Source organism: Montipora foliosa, unplaced genomic scaffold (genome assembly GCF_036669935.1).
Source record: "Montipora foliosa isolate CH-2021 unplaced genomic scaffold, ASM3666993v2 scaffold_388, whole genome shotgun sequence".
Lineage (NCBI taxonomy): Eukaryota > Metazoa > Cnidaria > Anthozoa > Scleractinia > Acroporidae > Montipora > Montipora foliosa.
The window spans coordinates 132,632-152,631 of NW_027179688.1; the positions used below are offsets into that span (position 1 = coordinate 132,632).

At 41.3% G+C, this 20,000-nt stretch overlaps 1 protein-coding gene across 1 annotated transcript in view; it reads left to right on the forward strand.

Annotated features, from left to right (window-relative positions):
- Window positions 1-16,274, forward strand: part of LOC137987765 (EF-hand calcium-binding domain-containing protein 5-like) — a 29,755-nt gene extending 13,481 nt beyond the window's left edge. Inside the window, exons 9-19 of the mRNA XM_068833834.1 lie at window positions 987-1,149; window positions 2,059-2,140; window positions 2,356-2,509; window positions 3,586-3,722; window positions 5,003-5,404; window positions 6,440-6,721; window positions 8,023-8,129; window positions 10,500-10,756; window positions 11,914-12,010; window positions 13,468-13,703; window positions 14,079-16,274. Of these exons, the coding sequence (XP_068689935.1) occupies window positions 987-1,149; window positions 2,059-2,140; window positions 2,356-2,509; window positions 3,586-3,722; window positions 5,003-5,404; window positions 6,440-6,721; window positions 8,023-8,129; window positions 10,500-10,756; window positions 11,914-12,010; window positions 13,468-13,703; window positions 14,079-14,299 (2,138 nt within the window). The 3' untranslated portion in view covers window positions 14,300-16,274. The remainder of the gene's footprint in view (window positions 1-986; window positions 1,150-2,058; window positions 2,141-2,355; window positions 2,510-3,585; window positions 3,723-5,002; window positions 5,405-6,439; window positions 6,722-8,022; window positions 8,130-10,499; window positions 10,757-11,913; window positions 12,011-13,467; window positions 13,704-14,078) is intronic.
- The last annotated feature ends 3,726 nt before the right edge of the window (window positions 16,275-20,000 follow it).

Consider the following 20,000-nt stretch of genomic DNA (forward strand, 5'->3'; position numbering starts at 1 on the left):
CAGTAATAGATCACAAAAGAGTCAAAATGTGGTAAGAACGTAAGTGACACACTCGGCTATTGCCTCGTGTGCCACTTTTTTGTTCTTACAACATTTTGATGCATTATTATGGAATGATGATTGTTACAATAAAAAGAAAACAAATATGATATAGCCTAAAGAAAGAACCAGTGTTTTGTTAGTCCTTTTCATCACATTGTTGCGAGTAAAAACATAAGGAGTAGAGAATCCCACAAACGCACACGGCCTAATTTTCGAATTCAACATGGCAGAGGCGAGATTAGAGCTCGTCGGGTCTACTTGAATGTTCATTCAGTAACAAGAAATGTGGTAGACACGGAATAATCTGTTGAGTTTTGGCGATGGAAATACTGCAGGGAGTTTGGAAACAACACCTAAGGCCTCGCGCGGTTGTGGGATACGGCATTAACATTTTTCTTCCCAGTCCTCCAAATTACATCACCAGATCACCTGGATAACTTTTCGAGTAATTATTGTTTCACTGACCATCAACACTGGTGCATACCTTGTTTATTTTTTCTTTAAAAAGTGATCCATATTATAGCTGATCTGAAAACAGAAACAAAAATTAAACAAAAATTACATCAGTCTCAAGTACATGTAAATGGAGGAGCGGTTCTTACTGTCAAGTGCAGGCTTCTTGACCAATCAAGTTTAAGGATTTGGGTTTGAGACCACCGGGAAAAAACGTGACAACTATTCTTGAGCTACCACGACCACTTGAATTACATGTGTAGGTTTGCAATGAGGTGGTAATGTTGGTTTTGGTGAGAGGGCAAAAAGCTCTCAAAAGGGAGTGGAGAACCAAGGAACTCAACCAACATGAGGCATTACATGTAGGTGCAGCAATTGATCTTATGCCACATTGGCAGAAGTCAAGTACGGCTCTCGCTACCGAGCCAACCCTTCCTCCATGTACTTTGGAGAAGGTCTGACCTCAGGCTATGCTTTATTTCTTGCCATAGTTGATGAAGAGACGTCTGAGCAGGAGGACACTGAAACATCAGCCAGTACTCTACCCAGACCTAAATCAGTAACTGAAGGCTCAGCATTTGATGAGAATTCACTGAACCAGCCACAGTTTATACATCTGCTGGAGAAATTTATTGGGCACACTACTCCAGTCAAGTAAGTTAAGGATCACCAGAAACTCTAAACAATTGGTTAATAGCTACCAACTATGCTCACAAGTACTGCATAGACTGAGGTAAAACCAATCCAGGCACAGTTTCATTGATCCGAGAACGAAACCCAAGAGACAAAGCAAGATGGAAGTAAAACATTGTCTGTTGTAATAGTTTGAACCATGTAGCATTAGACCTTGTTGTGGTTAGATTGTCCCAGTGATCTTAAACAATCACCTGGACAATTGTAGGAGCAGGCGTAGCTCAGTTGGTTAGTGTGTGGCTTTTGGAGCAAGAGGTCCTCAGTTTGATCCTCTGTGATCCTAACATCTGTTCCAACTTTCCTCTGATCTGTATAGCTTTAGCTTTAAATATCCATAAAACGGAGCACTGACAGAGGGTGGGGGTAAAGGGCGCACCATTGGCTTCCATTGATACCAGCCAGGAATTACTGACGAAAAATAAAGTGACTTTACCTTTACCTTCCAAGTGACAACACACTGGTCACTTTACTCTAAAGATGACTGAGATCAGGTTGTCAGAATTTTAGTCACCAATAACGGTCATTCACAAAACCACACGCACACACCCATCCAGTCATATTAATTTTTTTTATTGAAAATATAACCCCTACCCACCTCACCCCTTCATTTAAGATTTCTCTAATGAAGAACAATGGTGACCCCAACCTAGTTTATTGGCCTGTGACCCAGGTGTCTCTTGTTACCCTGCCTGTGGTAAACTTCACCCTTGGAACTTTGAGGTAATTTCGTACTACCTGTGTCTTTCCTTGACACACTGTTGTGAGTTTGAGTTTGTCAACAGCTACACCCTGGGTCATACATATAATTAAGAACAATAAATGTTTCCCTTCCGTTTAATAACATGTTTTGTTGCTTCATTGTCTTAACAGACACGTGTTTGATGATCTTGTGCGTTTTGCAAGAGCGTCATACATAGAAACTGATAACGAGAGAATGGCAAGGGTGAACAAGGTAGGATTCAAGCTGCAAGTGCGATTTGACAGGTGAGCGCTCTTGGCGCTACACCAAACCTGCACCACCCCATTGCAATGTTTGGATCACAGTTGACAAAATAACCAAGAAATGCCAACACAAATGTGACGATTTCATTTCCCAGACCAACAAGCAAACTTGTATCATATAAACATTATATCCCATTGCAATTGTTGTCTAATTTAACCTTGCAGGCCCGCATGGAAGCTTGTTCAGCCAAAAGGCGTCGTCAAGTCGATGCTCTCTATGAATTGTGGGATGTGAATACCTCGGGATACCTTGAACTGGATGAAATACAAGTTGTGTTGAACAAATGGCGCTCGGATGGAATTGAGAACTTCAAAGAAGGTAGAATTTATTACAAATGATCATAAACTTTATTGGTAATTTATGAGGCTTTCGAAAGCTATAGTAGTTTTTATTTAAACTGGGTTCTATAATTAATAATCATTGTAACCTTAGATCAGGCCCTCATTAGAGAGATTTAACATCACCTTCATGGCAAACGTCGTCCAGCCGTTTCATGTTTCACGTAAAATGAAGTGAAGCGAGTGACTTTAGCTTTGCGTGTCCCACGGCAACTCAAGTATTTGCTTAACAAAAAACAAAACTCAGAGTCTTTTTAAACGTTGTTTGTAGAAGAGCACACTGTATAAAATGAAAATCGTTACCTGTCAAATTTTGTGAGTTTCTATGAAGCTGTTTTGTGAGTCAACAGGGAGTCAACCTGAGTTCATGAAGATCATTGCGGTAAGGAGTCAGTTTTGAACAATCTATAACCATGAAACCAATTGAGATCGAGAATCACGCTATGTTGGAGTTGGGCCGGGTAGTTTCCCACCCTAGGGGACCAATGTCCTGATGCCTTCAATTTGGCAGATTTGTTGAAGGTGCGCTGTCAGATAAAATCCATGATGTAAATGTAATGAAGTGCAGGGGTGGCGCAGTGGTGAGAGCACTCGCCTCCCACCAATGTGGCCCGGGTTCGATTCCCAGACTCAGGGTCATATGTGGGTTGAGTTTGTTGGTTCTCTACTCTGCACCGAGAGGTTTTCTCCGGGTACTCCGGTGTCCCCTCTCCTCAAAAACCGACATTTGACTTGATTTACTTTCATTGTTCATTTCAGTTTACAGTGTCCCCAATTAGCGCTCCAGCGCTACAACGACTAGACACTTAAATAAAGTTCCTTTCCTTTCCTTTAAACCTGATTTATTGTGAGTTGAGTTGCCTGTGCTTGAAAGACATGAACGGGACGCTTATTGAAATCCGCGTGCAGGGGCGTTTCTGGACATATCTGGAAAACAGCGAATATTCATTTTTGTAGCAATTCTCTATTCTCTGCAGGTCCCATGTGGATTCTTGCTCATCGAACTCGTTGTGACCGTATGTCTTTTTGTTGTTGTTGTTGTTTTTTTAATTACAGCATTGCTGGTGTTTGGCGGAGTGAACAGTACCCTCGACAAGCGATCTTTCCGCACTTGTATTGACGCTATTGTCAAATCGTTCCCTGACGAAGATGGGTTTGAATCACTCATCGACTTTCTTACAAAGAGTGTGGAGGTTAGACGTGGCCATCCTTCGTTGTTTCTTTTTTATTATTATTATTTTCTCTGTTGATCTTTTTTAATGTCGTATGCCTTGCTGGTATTGGTAGAGCACTTGTGCTTAATCAAGTACGCTCACCATGAATAATTTATAATTATTGACTGATAAGATGTCACGTGCATGAGCTAATTATGCACGTGATTAAGCTCCCTATTATTGCAATAAACTAATAAAACACTCCTCATTAGAGTTTTTTATGTAAAGCATACTAATAAAGCATAGCTTAGTTTTAATTTCTTGTATTCAAATGTTCTCCTCCCAAAATTTGAACCTTTGTTTGGACTCAAGAGAGACACTCTTTTTGTGGAATATTTTTGAAGCCGTTCAATAAACTCGCAGGTCGTGTTTTATCGGGTCTAAAACCATTTGGCTTGACTTCGCGTATGGTTTAAACCCCGATAAAACTCTTGCTAGTTTATTGAACAGTACTTAAAGACTTAAAGCCCCCAAATGCTTGATGTGTTAACAAATAGAAAAGAACTGGGACCAGGGAGCTGTCATTTTGCCCAATACATTTAAAGAGAACGTTGCCGTGAGCTTGCTTGCGGAGAAAGAGGCAGTTAGACACAAAGGAGGGGACTTGCCATAATCGTTTTTGAAACTGATAAACCTGGGTGAATTCAAGGTGTTGTGAAAACTGGCGCAATAAAAGAGCTTTCAGAGCAGTCTTTCCGGCCGTAATACTATACAATGAGTTGTTTGTCGTTCTTTTTCGTACAAATTATCCACAATCATTTTTTTTTTTTCACCCACAATTGACCGAATGCAAAAATGGCCGCCAACAAATTATTTTTTTGTCTTTGCGTTAATTTGCCTAACTAGCCTCGGTCACACGCGTAAAATTCAAAGAATTTGGGCTGTAAAACGAGGCTAGTTAGGCTAATTAACACAAAGACAAAAGAATAATTTGTTGGCGGCCATTTTTGCATTCGGTCAATATAAAAATCTTTTCCGAGGTCTGTCTGTTTTGCTTTGACTGGCAAATGCCATCTTGGAATATCAGTTATGACTGGATGAACAAACAAAAGCAGGAGGCGGTGGAAAAAGTCCTTTTATTTGACGTCTAAAACTTTCTTAAGCCAGTTGTCATACAATCATGGTGACACTCTCCTAAAACATAAGAATTCATTGTTTATTATTAATTCACATTTCTATTTATAAAATAATTGACTCGCGTACCGTATTGGCACATTCACCCAATGTGTCCCTTTTTTTCTTTTGTCTAATGTTTCCAGCGGTCTTTCGAGGAGCGCAAGCGTGGTGATGCTCGAAAACGTTGGATGACAATGATCGATGCCGCTGCCCAGACTGGTGGAGCACAACTCGATCCAGTTTACCGCGCTGTGTTTCACGTGCTCAATAAAGACGCTGAGGAACACGGGAAAGGGAAGATAATCAACGCGTCTGTGAGCATGCTCGAAAACAACGATGACGCTGTTCTGCTGTATCGCGGGGAAACAGTATTGCGTTATGTGGCTTGTACTGTGGATGACATCCCGTATGTGCTGGGTAAAGTACTTTACAGAGACATGAAGGCGATCAGTTGGACCGTTTTGGACACTGGAAAGCCTATTCACGTTCCTAAAGTGTCGACTCACTCGGGTATTGTTTTGTGGAATCCTCATCGAAGAGAAGAGGTAGTTTCAAGTTGTGTCTAAAATGGTTATATCAATATAAGGATGAGGAACTTAACGTATTTGTCGATTGATTTAAAGTGCTACTATGACCAAAAATCAATTTTTATTTTTCTTTGGATTTCAAAACTATGTTAACTAAGCAGTTAAGTGACCAAAGTTTTAAGCCTTGATTTCAAAAAGACAGCTGTTTAGTTTAACTGGAATTTTCCTATTTAATGGTCCGCCATTATATTACTAACTTTAAAATCTTGAGAGAGGTGGATCGAGGGGAAAATGACGTCAAAGACTCAATAGTTTAATCAATGCGTGTGTACGCGGCTGAATTAATATGCAACACGGGAGTTTCAGGCTTTCAGACTTTTGAACTCGTGTTTGCGTATATAATAAGCTGCGTTTACACGCTAAGATTTTAAGCTAGTGAGTTAATGACATCACTTTTCCTTAGATCCAATAGCCCTTTCACGGTTAGTTTTTCTAATTTGCATTACAATATAATCTAGCATGTATGTGAGGCAATTTCGGGCTATTTTGTAGTTTTAACTCGAAATTGCCTCGCATCCACGTTAGATTACATGCAAATTAGAAAAACTAACCGTGAAAAGGGCTATTCTCTGAGGTCCAATCGGTCAGTTTGGAACGTGGGTAATGGTGGACCGTGAAATCCAAAACTTACACTCAAAGTAAAAAGCCTTTGGATAACAATCGAAGCTCAAAATTTTGCCAGTCAAGTGTTAAGCAATCATACTTTAAACATCTGAAGAAAAAAAAGGAAGTTATTTTTTCATCATAGTAGCACTTTAAAAACAATTTGGTGATTACTTCGGTTGTGAATTTCCACGCTTGGTGATTAGATATCTCCCCATCTTAATTAGTTCCATGTCGTGGTTGTAATCGAATTAGACATTTGTCCGATTGTTTCAGAAAAGCCGCGTTTGTACTATTTATCTTCCCAACTCCACTTTTATGCAATGCTATCTTTTTGGGGTACCTTAGACTTCCATTTTTTAAATCACATTCATCTGGCTTGCTTGTCAGGGTGCAGATGGCTCGTTCATTGCTCTTCCTCTCAAAGATCACGAGCGACGAGTTATTGGAATCCTTGGTATTGACACGTTAGCGGACCCCCATAAACCAGTATTTATCACCCACGAGATCAGCTTCTTTCAGGGGGTCGCTAAGGCGCTCAGTCAGGCAATACAATTTGTTGATATCCGTCGCAAAACCATTAGAGTTGCGGAGTCAGCGGTCTCTTGGATTCTTCGGCGCAGTCCTAATGTGCAAAATGTTAATGTGTACCTCGTGGAGCCCGGATTGAAGGTAAATTTAACAAATCTTTAGGAACTTTATTTGAATAAACTGGATTGCTAACATTTGGCCAAGGTAATGAGATTATGTGGTAATGCGCCGATCAACTCAAAACTTTAAAATTCCCCCCCCCCCCCCTTCCCCGGGGACATTTCAACTTTTGAAGATTGGATCGTTCAAATTCCCGCCCCCACGGGCCAAAATGGTCTTCAAATGCCCTACCCTATCGTCGGAGTTGTCTGTCATACCCTACTAAAGAACAATCGTCGTCGGCTCCTCCTGTCTTTAATAAACACCTTTTTTGTAAGTCAATCGCTCACAAATACTACATCTCTTGCTTTAAAGTCATTCCCCTGTATTGCATTGCGCATCCTTACTGTGCACGATTTATTGCGTCATTAGCGCACGCACATACAGAAAATGGCGGAGTTTTCTTAACCGCTTGGGCCGTGAGAGAGATAAAGGGTCATTTTCTCGTAAACGAGTATGGTGACCTAGAGTTTTTGGGATGGGATGTTGGGATGTTGAAGTTTCGATTTGATCCGCGCATAAGTTGGACAACAGAAAAATGTTTTGATTGTCCGGAAAAATTACGAACTATTGGTTTGTATGATAGTGATATTTCAAGAGAGGGAGCAACGCGATTGGCTAAGGCATTGTTTGGTAATAGTATTTTTAGCGAATCAATTGAATGAAAGGGGTTCCTTGCTTGAAAAATAATCTATAGTCTCAATCGGAAAGGGACAAAGGCTCAGTATTAATTGTCTCCTTGTCGAACAAAAAGATCACAGACTTAGTTTATAACTCAGTGAGGTACGATCATCCTGGTGAGCTTAGTCCTGAGAAGGACGTAGTTCAGCAACTTATGACAGGACTCTGGGGTTGAAACCATTTACGATTATACTTAACGTAATTACCTTTTACTTGAAGTTGGTATATCAAAGTTTCGACCAACTCGACGTCGACGTGCTTTTTTTGTCGTTTTCTGCGCATCTCTCCAAACGCCGGCATCATTTTTCTCTGAAAAGTTAATGCAACTTGCTTAGTGATAATGAAGTAATGTTTTTACACATTTCACATGGGCGGATCCAGGATTTTTCTTAGAAGGGGTTTCACTACTAAGGAATGGTCAGCAGCTGACTAGTGACGGTTTTTTTTTCCACAATACTAGTTGTATTAAAAAGTCGCATATCTTCTTGGGGGGAGGGGAGGGGGCGCACTCGCACTCTCTTCACCCTCCCCCTAGGTGCGCCCCTGTTTCAGCTATCTAAGGTGTAGTACACTGGTTTGCTTTCAATGATCTTTCTTAACAGCCAACGGATGGCCTTGTTCTTCGTCGCATGATGACCTTGGCTCACAATGGAGTGAATCAACACTACTCCCATCCACCCAGGTTGGACAGAAGGGATAATCTGTTCAGGTAAGAATCTCATTAAAGACACCTCGATAATCCCGTTCATTTCAAGCGAGTCCCAAGCGGTTTTCATTGCACTCATCTGACTGAGCCATCTGGACCCGCGAACCAGATGGCGAGAGTGCACGGGACTTTCGTTTGGGAAGTGGCGGGTTCGAATCTCGGGTGGACCAACACTGCGGAGAAAGTGCTGCCACAATGGGGAGACTTCTAAGTCTAAATTGCCGCACAACGCTTCTCGGATAAGGACCATAAACCGTCTTACACGTGTTCGTAAATAATTCTGTGGGAAGTCACGTTAAAGAAGCCATTCACCGTTCAAGAAGAGTAGCTTAGGGGACGTAGGTGTCGTGGTCTGATCTTTGCGTGTACATGTACGTGTAAAACGTTCTCCAGGTCCACATCTGAGCTGCACAGCTGCCAAGATGTACTAACCTTCTTTCACAAATAAGCAAAGCAATTGACCATTCTATGGCGCGCAACTTTCTCAACCACTCAATAGCGAAAACAAAACCAAAAATCGGGAGATAGAAGTGATCCTCGCACTCAACTGGACAATTTGAGTAAATGTCTCTTGAAGACACCTGAACAATTCAGGTGGCTCTAACGGGATTCGAACCCGTGACATGTGCGATGCCGGTGCAATGCCGAGTACCCGCAACTGAGCTATGAGGTAACTCAGTTGGGAGCAGGTGAATTTGTTGGGCTCATTTGTTCCCGTGAAGGACTCGATGAATGAAATAAATGTACGTATTTGAAGTGCGGGTGATAGACGAACGAGAGAAGTGATCTTCGCGCTTAGAGCGGATTTCAATTGAGTGTCGAAACTAATGTTGGATCTTTAATTTATTAGACTTTGACGAAGAGAAACACTGACTGATGCCGTAATATCAGATCAGCTAACAACAGAGAAACTAGGCTAGAGCGGTTTTCAAGTGAGTGTCGAAAGTAATTAGCGAACTGCTTTGCTTTTGCATTACTTCACTCAGTGATTGGTTCAACGTTCTCTCGCCATTTTTTCAACCAATCAGAAGTGAAACCAAAACCAATCGTGGCTCGCGCGTGCACATTTTCCCGCGCTATGTGTCGGCTACGTGTAATTACTTAGAGTTTTGATTGGTTTGCTGGATTGTCTCCGTCCTTTTTGATGGGCCAAAGTAATTACTTTAGTTTTGGTTTTACGACACTCATTTGAAAACCTCTCTATCTGAACAACTTAAGCAATTGTCACTGTATAGTCCCCTGAAAAATTTGATTCACGTGGCTTCAACAGGATTCGAACCCATGAGCTCTGCGATGCCGGTGCGATGCTCTACCAACTGAACTATGAAGCCACACAGATTGGAAGCAGGTCAATTTGTTGGGTTCCCGCACTTCAAACCTACATTTCTTAAAACCAAAAATAACATGTTGCGTGCCGCGTATCTCCTCTCTTGGTATTGAGTTCGTATACTTCCTTCGAGCTCTGATCGGTTTATTTTATTTCCTGTATTATGATTTGTCAGTGTCTTTTCGTCTAGTGAAACTTTAGTTCATCATGCAGAGAGACTTAGCATTGGGTCATTTTACGGAGATCGTCAAACTGCGGTCTGTTGCCTGTCATAAAAGCAGGAAACTTATTTTATTCTATTCTATTTGTCATTCTCCTTTGGGGAAATAACTTGATGCCAGTAAACAACAAGCAAGAAAGAAGATACAATCACAGGGTTTTTGGTTTGAGGCCGGGGGCCGGACGTTTCGTCAGGTTGTTCACCACTTCACGTCGGGTGCTTTGACGCAACAAATTTGTAGATTTATTAGCTTCTTTTTTTACTTTTCGTTTCCCTTTTCTTTTCTTTGTGGACTTTGGTATCTCAGGAAGCCATGGCCTGAAGAAGCACAAGACAATCAGGCGCAATAGATCCTTTAAACTAACTGCATTGAAAAAGTCACTCACATCCCCCTCTTTTGCTTACCAAACGGACTAATTGATCTGTTGGCATTTCATTCACGCGATCAGTTTAGTTCTCTTTTTTTTTTTTTTCCTCCAAACTCAAGAATGGAAACAGCATTTCTGAGAGTTTCATTTGTAGTAATTTGCTGGGACCCATATTCCTTGAGGGTTCGCTCACAAGGCTGCACTTGCAATCGGCCTAACAACGGAAAATAACGGCTTACAATGTCCGGTACTTTCATGATCAAATCCTGTACTTTGAAAAGCTATCGAAAACCTCTCTCCATGCAATCAAACAAGTTTCCTTGATTTTGGCAAAGCGTAAATTTCATCCTGACGTTTGTCGTAAACGCGATGTTAAGTCTCTCCCAATAACTAAGGAAACTTTGGCAATTTTGAGATAGTGCTTGAGAGGTGATCACTATAACTTTTTGTTGTTGTAGAGACTACTTGTTCAAATGTGTGGAGAGTTCGGAAACCATCACTGCAGATGCTTATGGCGAGCGTCACATGGCCTTCCCTCTCAGGGATGGGGAGGGGAAAGCTGTTGCTGTGGTGGACATCAGCATCGGTGAACTTAAGGCACTTCCGCCGCATGAAAACAGAGAGATACAGCGCATGCTTAGATTGCTGGCCATTGCGCATAGAGAAGTGGCTCGTGAAATCACTTCGGGCGCAGCAGAAAAGAAAATCGTGTTGGGTTAGTAAGACTTCCGTTGTATTTTTTCTGTGTCCACTACTTAAGGACGGTGCCTGCTTTTGTTAGTACGCATACGTTCTGCGCATCTTGATATGCTCGGATTTCCTATGGGTGGTGCGTATTAATACAGGGATATATTTGTGCTGTTCAAAACTATGCGGAGAAAGCAGAACTTAGCAAGTGCTCTTGGTATCCAAAAAGAAAATTGGGGTTGGGGGGGGGGGGGGGGAACCACGCATTTTTCAGAGATGATTAAGCTTCAATTTGGAAAAGAACGCCAGACATCGCTTTGTATTTTGCCTTTTACAGATATTGTTGATTAATTATTATCTTCGAAAAATGCGTGGTTACCCCCAATTTTCTTTTTGGATTTCAAAAACACTTGTTAACATCAGCTTTTCCCGCATATTCAGTATACCGCGCAAAAATACCTTTGAACTAGTAGGCACTGTCCTTTACAGGCAAACTTTAGCTGATGAGAATGGTTTTATTTGAACCTGTCTTAAGTGTCCAAGGGGTGGAGAATAAAAAGGGGAGCAGTATGTTTTAAGTGATGGGAAGACTCCTGCCCAAGGTTCGAATCCCAGACCTGATTGCGTTGAGATGTTTGCAGGTTGAGCTCTAAGATGTTTCTTCTCCTTGTAGCCAGTTTTTCCCCATCTTCATAAGCCAACCATTTTAGAGCGGTTTTCAAATGAGTGTCGTAAAACCAAGACCATGTAATTACTTTGGCCAATCAAAAAGGACGGAGACAATCCAGTAAACCAATCCAAATCCGAAGTAATTACACGTAGCCGACACAAAGCGCGGGAAAATGTGCACGCGCGAGCCACGATTGGTTTTGGTGTCGCTTCTGATCGGTTGAAAAAGTGGGGAGAGAACTTTGAACCAATCACTGAGTGAAGTAATCATAAACCAAAGTAATTCGCTAATTACTTTCGATACTGAATTGAAAATCGCTCTACTTTCCATAATTAGATCTCTGGTGGCCCTAAATTACTTGTCGATCAGTGAAGTCTGACTCATACCAAAGACAAGAACCTTCCAAAGGTTTACTTTACGGGGCAAATGCGCCCTTTGAAGGGGCTACAAGGCCTCCGGGGTATTAATGGGGGAAGCAATTGCTTTGTTCAATTTTTTATGGTCTCGTTTCTTAGAGGTTGAAAAGGAATATGAAGACGCTCGCATTGACGTGCTGTTTGATCGACTCATGCTGTTGGATTTGAGAGAAAACGTGGGCAGACTAGACGCCAGGTATTTCTTTTGTTTTTGTTTTTTTTATGACTTGGTTTTTTAATCTAGTTCGTCCTCTTGTACAGTGGTATGCAGTCCATGGATGTTGCGTTAGTACACATGCATAGTATGAGTATTCTATAGCCACGACCAGCTAACAAATATTCGCCGAAGGCCAGGTGAATATCGGTGAATAAAAACCGAGGCGAATTTCGTCTGTCATATCGACAAAACGGCTTGCGGCCATTTTGAAAAAAACACTCATGTGATTATCGCGTAATAATCACCTCAAGTGCAACCAATCAACGCAGAGAGTTTTCATTAGAGCGAGTTTCAATTGAGTGTCGTAAAACCCAAACCAAAGTAATTATTTTGGTCAATCAAAAAGGACGGAGGCAATCCAGTAAGCTAATCAAAACTCGAAGTAATTACACGTAGCCGACACATAGCGCGGGAAAATGTGCACGCCGAACCACGATTGGTTTTGGTTTCACTTCTGATTGGTTAAAAAAATGGCGCGAGACCTTTGAACCAATCACTGAGTGAAGTAATGCAAAAGCAAAGCAGTTCGCTAATTACTTTCGACACTCAATTGAAAACCGCTCTAGCCTAGTTTCTCTGTTGTTATCTGATCTTATATTACGGCATCAGTCAGTGTTTCTCTTAGTCAAAGTCTAATAAATTAAAGATCCAACTAGCTCACGTTGCGCTCCCCGCCCAAGTGGAACTTTCTTAGAAGAACTTGGGTCTGAGTCAGGCCTGGCTGACCACCTGCTGTCAGAGATGAACCTTTCAACTGTGGTGTACGTTTTCCACTCTTTGCGAACAGTAAATAGGATTTGTTGTGCTAGAGATGTAACCATTTGCAGATGTCTTTTTTTTTAAGGTCATTACTTGAATGGAGTGGAATGGAATGGAATGGAATTAAACATAATAGAATAGGATAGATGGCAGGGCTAAGCACTTTCCTTGCAGTCAATTAGGGACTTAATTACGAAGGGCGCAGCTCAACGAGATCTTAATTATTAATGAGCCGAAAGCATAGATAAAGCGTCTCTGGCAGCTCTATGGTCAAGTAAGGTCTCGTAGCACAGCACCACAGTTAGATGTAAATAGATGTTAGTTGATTTTGATGAAGGGGGAAAACCGAAGTACGTGCAGAAAAACCCTCAAACCAGGATGCATATGAGATTGATGTTAACTCAGCCTACGAACAATGAGAGAGGTGGGAGGCAACAGGCAAGGTTCCTGACGAATGCGCCAGGCTTGAATCAAACCTCTTAATACCCTCACGAGAGTTGGTCTTCTCATCACCTGATTCCATGATCTCCATCACTTGAACATAGCTGACTTCTCCAGCGTATGAAAAAGACAAAGAACAGCTTCTGGTGAAAAGCTATGTTTGATAGGTGTTCATTCTTACCGTGACTCTGTGTGTTTTTTTCCTAATCATGAGTGATGTTGATTGAACTCCTCAGAGCCTTTGCTGAGATCAAGAGCTACAAAGACCCGCCCAAAGTGATCCACGACATTCTCAAGGCTGTCTTAGGAATCTTCCATGCGGACCGGGTACAACAGGAGCGATTTGACGAGTGGAGCACTTGTAAACAACTTGTGAATGCTGATTTAGTGCGGCTTATTACGTCATACGATCCCACGGCCAAGAGCAACGTAAGAGGAGTGGATGCCAAGTCGTTAGCGTCAAAATTGCAAAGTGAGTATCGGAGAGAGTGGATGAATGAGTCTCTTAAGAAACTGTAGAGGTAAATGGAAGGAAAGTGAGGCACTAATATTTAGCTTCATTTGGATTGATGGAGTAAATATTTGCTGGGAATCAGTATCGCGAAGGTCTGGCCTTTTCAGAAACGAAATAACCTGGACCGAATATTACTTTCTCCTCTTCGGGAAATATTCATATAAGGGACAAATTTTGGGTAAAAACCGTCCTTTTAATTACCTATGTAGAACTGTCCGGAGGATACAGGTCTGTTAGTAGTCGATAAGGAATCAGTAAAAATGTCAACCAAATTCTAACCAGGAAAACGTACGCTGCTAGATACAACTATCGGTTGATTTTTTCCTCTTTCAGATGTTCCTCAAGGAGCAGTAGCTAAGCATGGCTCTTTACCAGCGCAGTATCTTTTCAACTGGGCGTTTGTCTGTTTATCATTGATTGAACACACCGAGAAGATGAGTGAAACTCGCCCAGGAAAAATCGTGAGCCCGACAAAGAGCGAAATACTCACAGACTTAGGAAAGGGACGGCCCTCACCCCAGGACACGTGGACACGGTCTGAAGGGACCGAGTAAACCTTGTTTTGGGAGAACTAGGGAGACGCATTTGGTGTCTGTGGAGGAGCAATTTCCTGTCGTTCTGGCCACCGCAAAGATAGTAGTTTGTGAAACTATAGTATGCCATCGCATACCCTTTGGTGTCGTTTTGTTAAACATTTTGGATATACAACAGTTTGCCGAGCTAAGAATGAGGTAGAGGGAAACTAAGCTTTAGGCAGGTCAAAAAGAAGCCGTTCTAACGACCCTCAGAATTGGTTCACTGAAAAAACAAATGACGAAAATGGATCCACAACAGAAACAATGGACCCTAAAATCATAAAGCGCCTTCCATTAGGATAACATTCACCGCTACCACGTTTCCCTTCGCGGTGAGATTACACGTAGTAAACTGATTTCTTACTTTGAAATAAGTTAAAGATGAAAACAAAGAGAAGATAGATTCAGCCAGAAGAGTGAAACACTAGAACCAGCACCTCGCACTCTACGGTACTGTCGACATCCACTTAACTATCGAGGCAAGCTGTATTTTATTGCAGGTGCTCTACACAATCTCCGAAAGTCTAACCCGCTCTGAAATCAGTGCTGAGATCTTGTAGCAACTTCAGAATACCCGGTCACCATTGTGTTATTAAAGTGGCTTCGTTTGATCAACGCGACATCTTAATGCATTTGCAAATAATGGCCGGCCGCGGGTATTCTTAAGTTTGGCCAAGACCTTATTACTACACAGATCAAAACACCAAAATGTCCATCCCGGTTCTGTATTTTGTGTACTTCATGCACTGAGTTCAGTAAGGTGTGCGACGTTTTTGAGCCATGGAAGGCTACGAAGTGAGATATTTTCCTATTTAACTTGTCTTGACACAACAACATTCTTATTTTAAAAATCTGGGAGAAACCATTGTCCTATGACTAGTGTCCACTTCCGGTCTCCTAATATTTGGGACCTTTACATGGGAGGACGATAAGGACTACGAATACCAATTTTCCGTTCTGAGCACGCGCACTTCGAAAAATGTCGGCATCCAAACCTTATGCGCATGCTCAGGACGGAAAACTCGTGCTACGATTTAATGCTACGATCTAAAGGTACCTATTATACACTTAATTCATGGTCGAAAGGAAAACAGTTAGTTTGGTTTTCCCGAGAGTCCTTCGAGGAAAAACAGAACTAACTAGTTTCCCGAGGGACCAGACATTATGTGCTTTGTTATATATTTAGACTTTTCCTACAACTGCGGGATTGTATCCCGGTCGGGATACATTTGAATAGGCGCGTGACCAAGAATCAACCAATCACAGTGCTCGTTTTGTTGAGTGAAAGTCTAGGTATATAACAATATAGATTGTTTAAAACTTGAGGAAAATGTTACGGTACATGTTTTCTTATGTTCTTTTCTTTTCGTTTCATTTCTTTTCTGTTCTTTATCGATTTTATGAAAAGAGCTATGTTATAACTGCCGGGCTAAACCAGATGGAGCACTACTACAAGTGGCTAAGGTGCCTTCATTCTATTTACAACAGTTGTAAATGAAAAGGAACACACGGAAGTCAATCTCTCAGTGTGTTTTCCGTCCATCCATTCGTGGTTGTTTTGGGTTTCAATTCAACTTAATTTCTTCTTCAAAATTCGAACAACAATATCAGTGAAATGAAATACCTTTAACATTTCGAAGTCTGTAAAAGAGACTTCAAATGAAAAATGAAAAGAACACTTTTTATCGTTTTCACTTTTTAAGCCTTACCCTGATAATCGAAATATGCAAGAAAGGCCGAGTTTTCTTGCAATCGTATTTTCCTAATAACTATATCCTTTATGACTAAACCTATTTGCCTAGTAAAAATAGATTTCTTTATTTTTATATGCTTCACACCCAACACACCGAACGAGTGTACGGATGTGTATATCGGACTCGATTGATTCCGCTACTCTCAAGTGGAAAAATTGTAAAGAACTTTTACTCATTTGTAAATAAAGTTTTGTTGCCATCGTTGGCCCTTGATTGATTTAGATTTCTAGCGTGAGATGCCATTGTAGATTGTCAACAGATTTTTTCTGACATCATGAGTTACGTTCCTCGCGAAAGTGTCGTCTCCCGCAAGTGGTGTTTGCGTGATAACTTCCTCGCGACTGTGTTTTCTTATCACCTTGCTGTTTGTGTGATTCAAACTGTACCTTATTCTTCGCTTTACGTTCATTTCTTCAAAAGTCTTTGCAATAAAAGGCAAACAATAAATCACGATCGTTATTCAGTCCTGAACAAAAGGCATCATCTCGAGGCTCTGGGGCCTTGTATTTATTCCCCCTTATTCTTCCTTGTGATTATTCTTGTATTTATTCCCCAGACCCTCCAGATGATGCCTTTTGTTTAGGACTAAATTTTAATATATCGAAATTGGTTTATTGGGTACACTGTCAGGCCCGACTACAACACCAGGAACTCCGTGGCCTCCAAACACAAGGGAAGGGACTTTAAGATTCGCTATGGCATAGTTCTACTGCTGCTCTTGTAGCCGGGAAGGGCTGGGGCCATCATGCGGTCTGCCGCGAAAACCAACACGATCTCTTCCGCAAATGAAAGATTATCCTTCATTTGCAGGTTGCTCCATATAAAGGATTATCCTCCATTTAGCACGGGGACCCTGAACAGCGACTGTAATTTACGGCTAAATAAGGGGCATTGTATATTACATACGACAAAGTTAGCCGTTAATTTACGGCTAAAGAAGGGACTTTCTATATTACATATGACAAACTTAGCCGCTAATTTACGGCTAAATAAAGGGCCTTGTATATTACAGACGACAAACTTAGCCGTTAATTTACGGATAAACAGAGTTTTTTCTTTTTTTTCTCCCCCTTTTCCTTTTGTATACAAATCTCACAAATACGCATGCGTTCTGTACGTACAATCGTGTGATAGGTAAATGTGCTTACCACATGAAGAAATGCAAAAAAGAAAATTCCAAAGTATAGACCATCCCTTATTTTATATATTCTAATAGAGGAGTTACGAGTAGTCAAGGGGTTAGTCACGTATGGTTTAGGGGCCGATTAATCTCTCCCTTCCAGGATCGAAAGTAGCACAGGGACCCCGACCAGAGTTTTTCCTATTTTTTTTTTTCCCGTTCCTTTTTTTATACAAATCTCACAAATACGCATGCGTTCTGTACGTACAATCGTGTGATAGGTAAATGTGCTTACCACATGAAGGAATGCAAGAAACAATTTCCAAAGTAAAGACCATCCCTTATTTTATATATTCTAAGAGAGGAGCTACGAGTAGTCAAGGGGTTAGTCACGTATGGTTTAGGGGCCGATTAATCTCTCCCTCCCAGGATCGAAAGTAGCGCGGGGACCCCGAACAGCGCGTCGCACTGTAATCTACGGCTAAATAAGGGGCATTGTATATTACATACGACAAAGTTAGCCGTGAATTTACGGCTACATAAAGTTCCTTGTATATTACGAACGACAAACTTAGCCGTTAATTTACGGCTAAATAAGAGGCGTTGTATATTACATACGACAAACTTAGCCGTTAATTTACGGCTAAATAAGTAACCTTGTATATTACATACGACAAACCTAGCCGTAAATTAACGGCTAAGTTAGGGACTTTCTATATTACATACGACAAATTTAACCGTTAATTTACGACTAACTAAAGGGCATGGTATATTACAGACGACAAACTTAGCCGTGGGGTAATTTACGGCTAAATAAGGGACCTTTGATATTACATACGATAAGCTTAGCCGTTAAATTTACGGCTAAATAAGGGGCCTTGTATATTACAGACGACAGACTTAGCCGTTAATTTACGGCTAAATTGAATGTCAGTATATAAGTGTTTATATATTATCGTTAATTTATACAGAATAAGTTTTTGGCTAAACCTTTGCATGTATGTAGAGTAAATTTAATGTAAATTTTTCACTTATCGATATACTCGATACATTGACGACATTTTGTCGTTTTGGGAGGTCAGCAAACGGGATATGGACAAGTTCATCACACAAGCAAACTCAGACCACCCTACAATCCAATTTACGGCTGATATTTTCAAACACTGAAGCCACATTTCTGGACAACGTTGTATACAAAATCGCAATCCATTCTGGATATAAAAACACACTTAAAGCCGACTGAAACCTTTCAGTCCACTCATTTTTCCTCCAGCCACCCGCCAAATGTCAAAAAAGGATTCATGAAGGGCGGAGCCCTCAATGAATTTTACGCACTAATTCTTCAAGATCAACTCTTGAAGATAACATTTACAAATCCAAATTACGTCTCTGTGCTAGAGGCTATCCAAAACGTCTGATTGAGACACTCCTATCAGACATCAAATTCGCAGAAAGGGAATCAGCGCTGAAGCAAAGGCATGAAATTCCTAAAGATATCTTTCCCTTTGTGACACAGTATCACCCGGCAGTGCCAAATCTTAAACATGTTTTGTTAAAAAATTGGCACTTGATACAAAACCAGCCTTCTCTAGGGCAAATTTGAATTAAAAGAGAGATACCTGTAATAATATCTCTTTTGACTTAACCGAATTAACCTAGAGATTTTGTTTCTATAGTATTTGTAACTACAGTCATCACCTGGTGCATGCAATCAAAGAGTAGTAACTGCTAGTAACGCGTAATAACGGCTGGTGATGTGCAGTAACGTCTAGTGACGAGTAGTGACTGCTAGTAACGTGAACTAACGGCTGGTCGAGGCTGGTGATGTGCAGTAACGTCTAGTGACCGGTAGTGACTGCTAGTAGCGTGTAATAACGGGTAGTGATGTGTAGTAATGTCTAGTGACGAGTAGTGACTGACTGCTAGTAACGTGTAGTAATGGCTGGTCGTGTAGTAACGGCTGGTGATGTGCAGTAACGTCTAGTGACGGGTAGTGACTGCTAGTAGCGTGTAATAACGGCTGGTGATGTGTAGTAATGGTTAGTGACGAGTAGTGACTGACTACTAGTAACGTGTAGTAACGGCTGGTCGAGGCTGGTGATGTGCAGTAACGTCTAGTGACGGGTAGTGACTGCTAGTAGCGTGTAATAACGGCTGGTGATGTGTAGTAATGTCTAGTGACGAGTAGTGACTGACTGCTAGTAACGTGTGGTAACTGCTGGTGATGTGCAGTAACGTCTAGTGACGAGTAGTGGCTGCTAGTAACGTGTAATTACGGGTAGTGATGTGTAGTAACTTCTAGTGACGAGTAGTGACTGCGGCAGGTACAAAACACAGGTCACAGGGCACAGGTCACAGGTCACAGGTCATTGTTTTACCAATACAGAAAGTATCCTAAACATTCATAAAAGCTAACCTTAGGCCTACTTAGGCCTAAACAAAAGTTTTTAGGCCTAAGTTTAGCTTTTATGAATATTTAAGGTGCTTTCTGTATTGGTAAAACAATGACCTGTGACCTGTGACCTGTGCTTTGTACCTGCCGGTAGTGACTGCTAGTAATGTGTAATAACGGGTAGTGATGTGTAGTAACGTCTAGTGAGGAGTAGTGACTGCTAGTAGCGTGCAGTAACGGCTGGTGATGTGCAGTAACGTCTAGTGACGAGTCACTAAGTGACTGCTACAGTATTAACGTGACGTGTAATAACGGGTAGTGATATTTAGTAACGTCTAGTGACGAGTTGTGACTGCTAGTAAGATGTAATAACGGCTGGTGATGTGCAGTAACGTGTAGTTACGAGTAGTGACT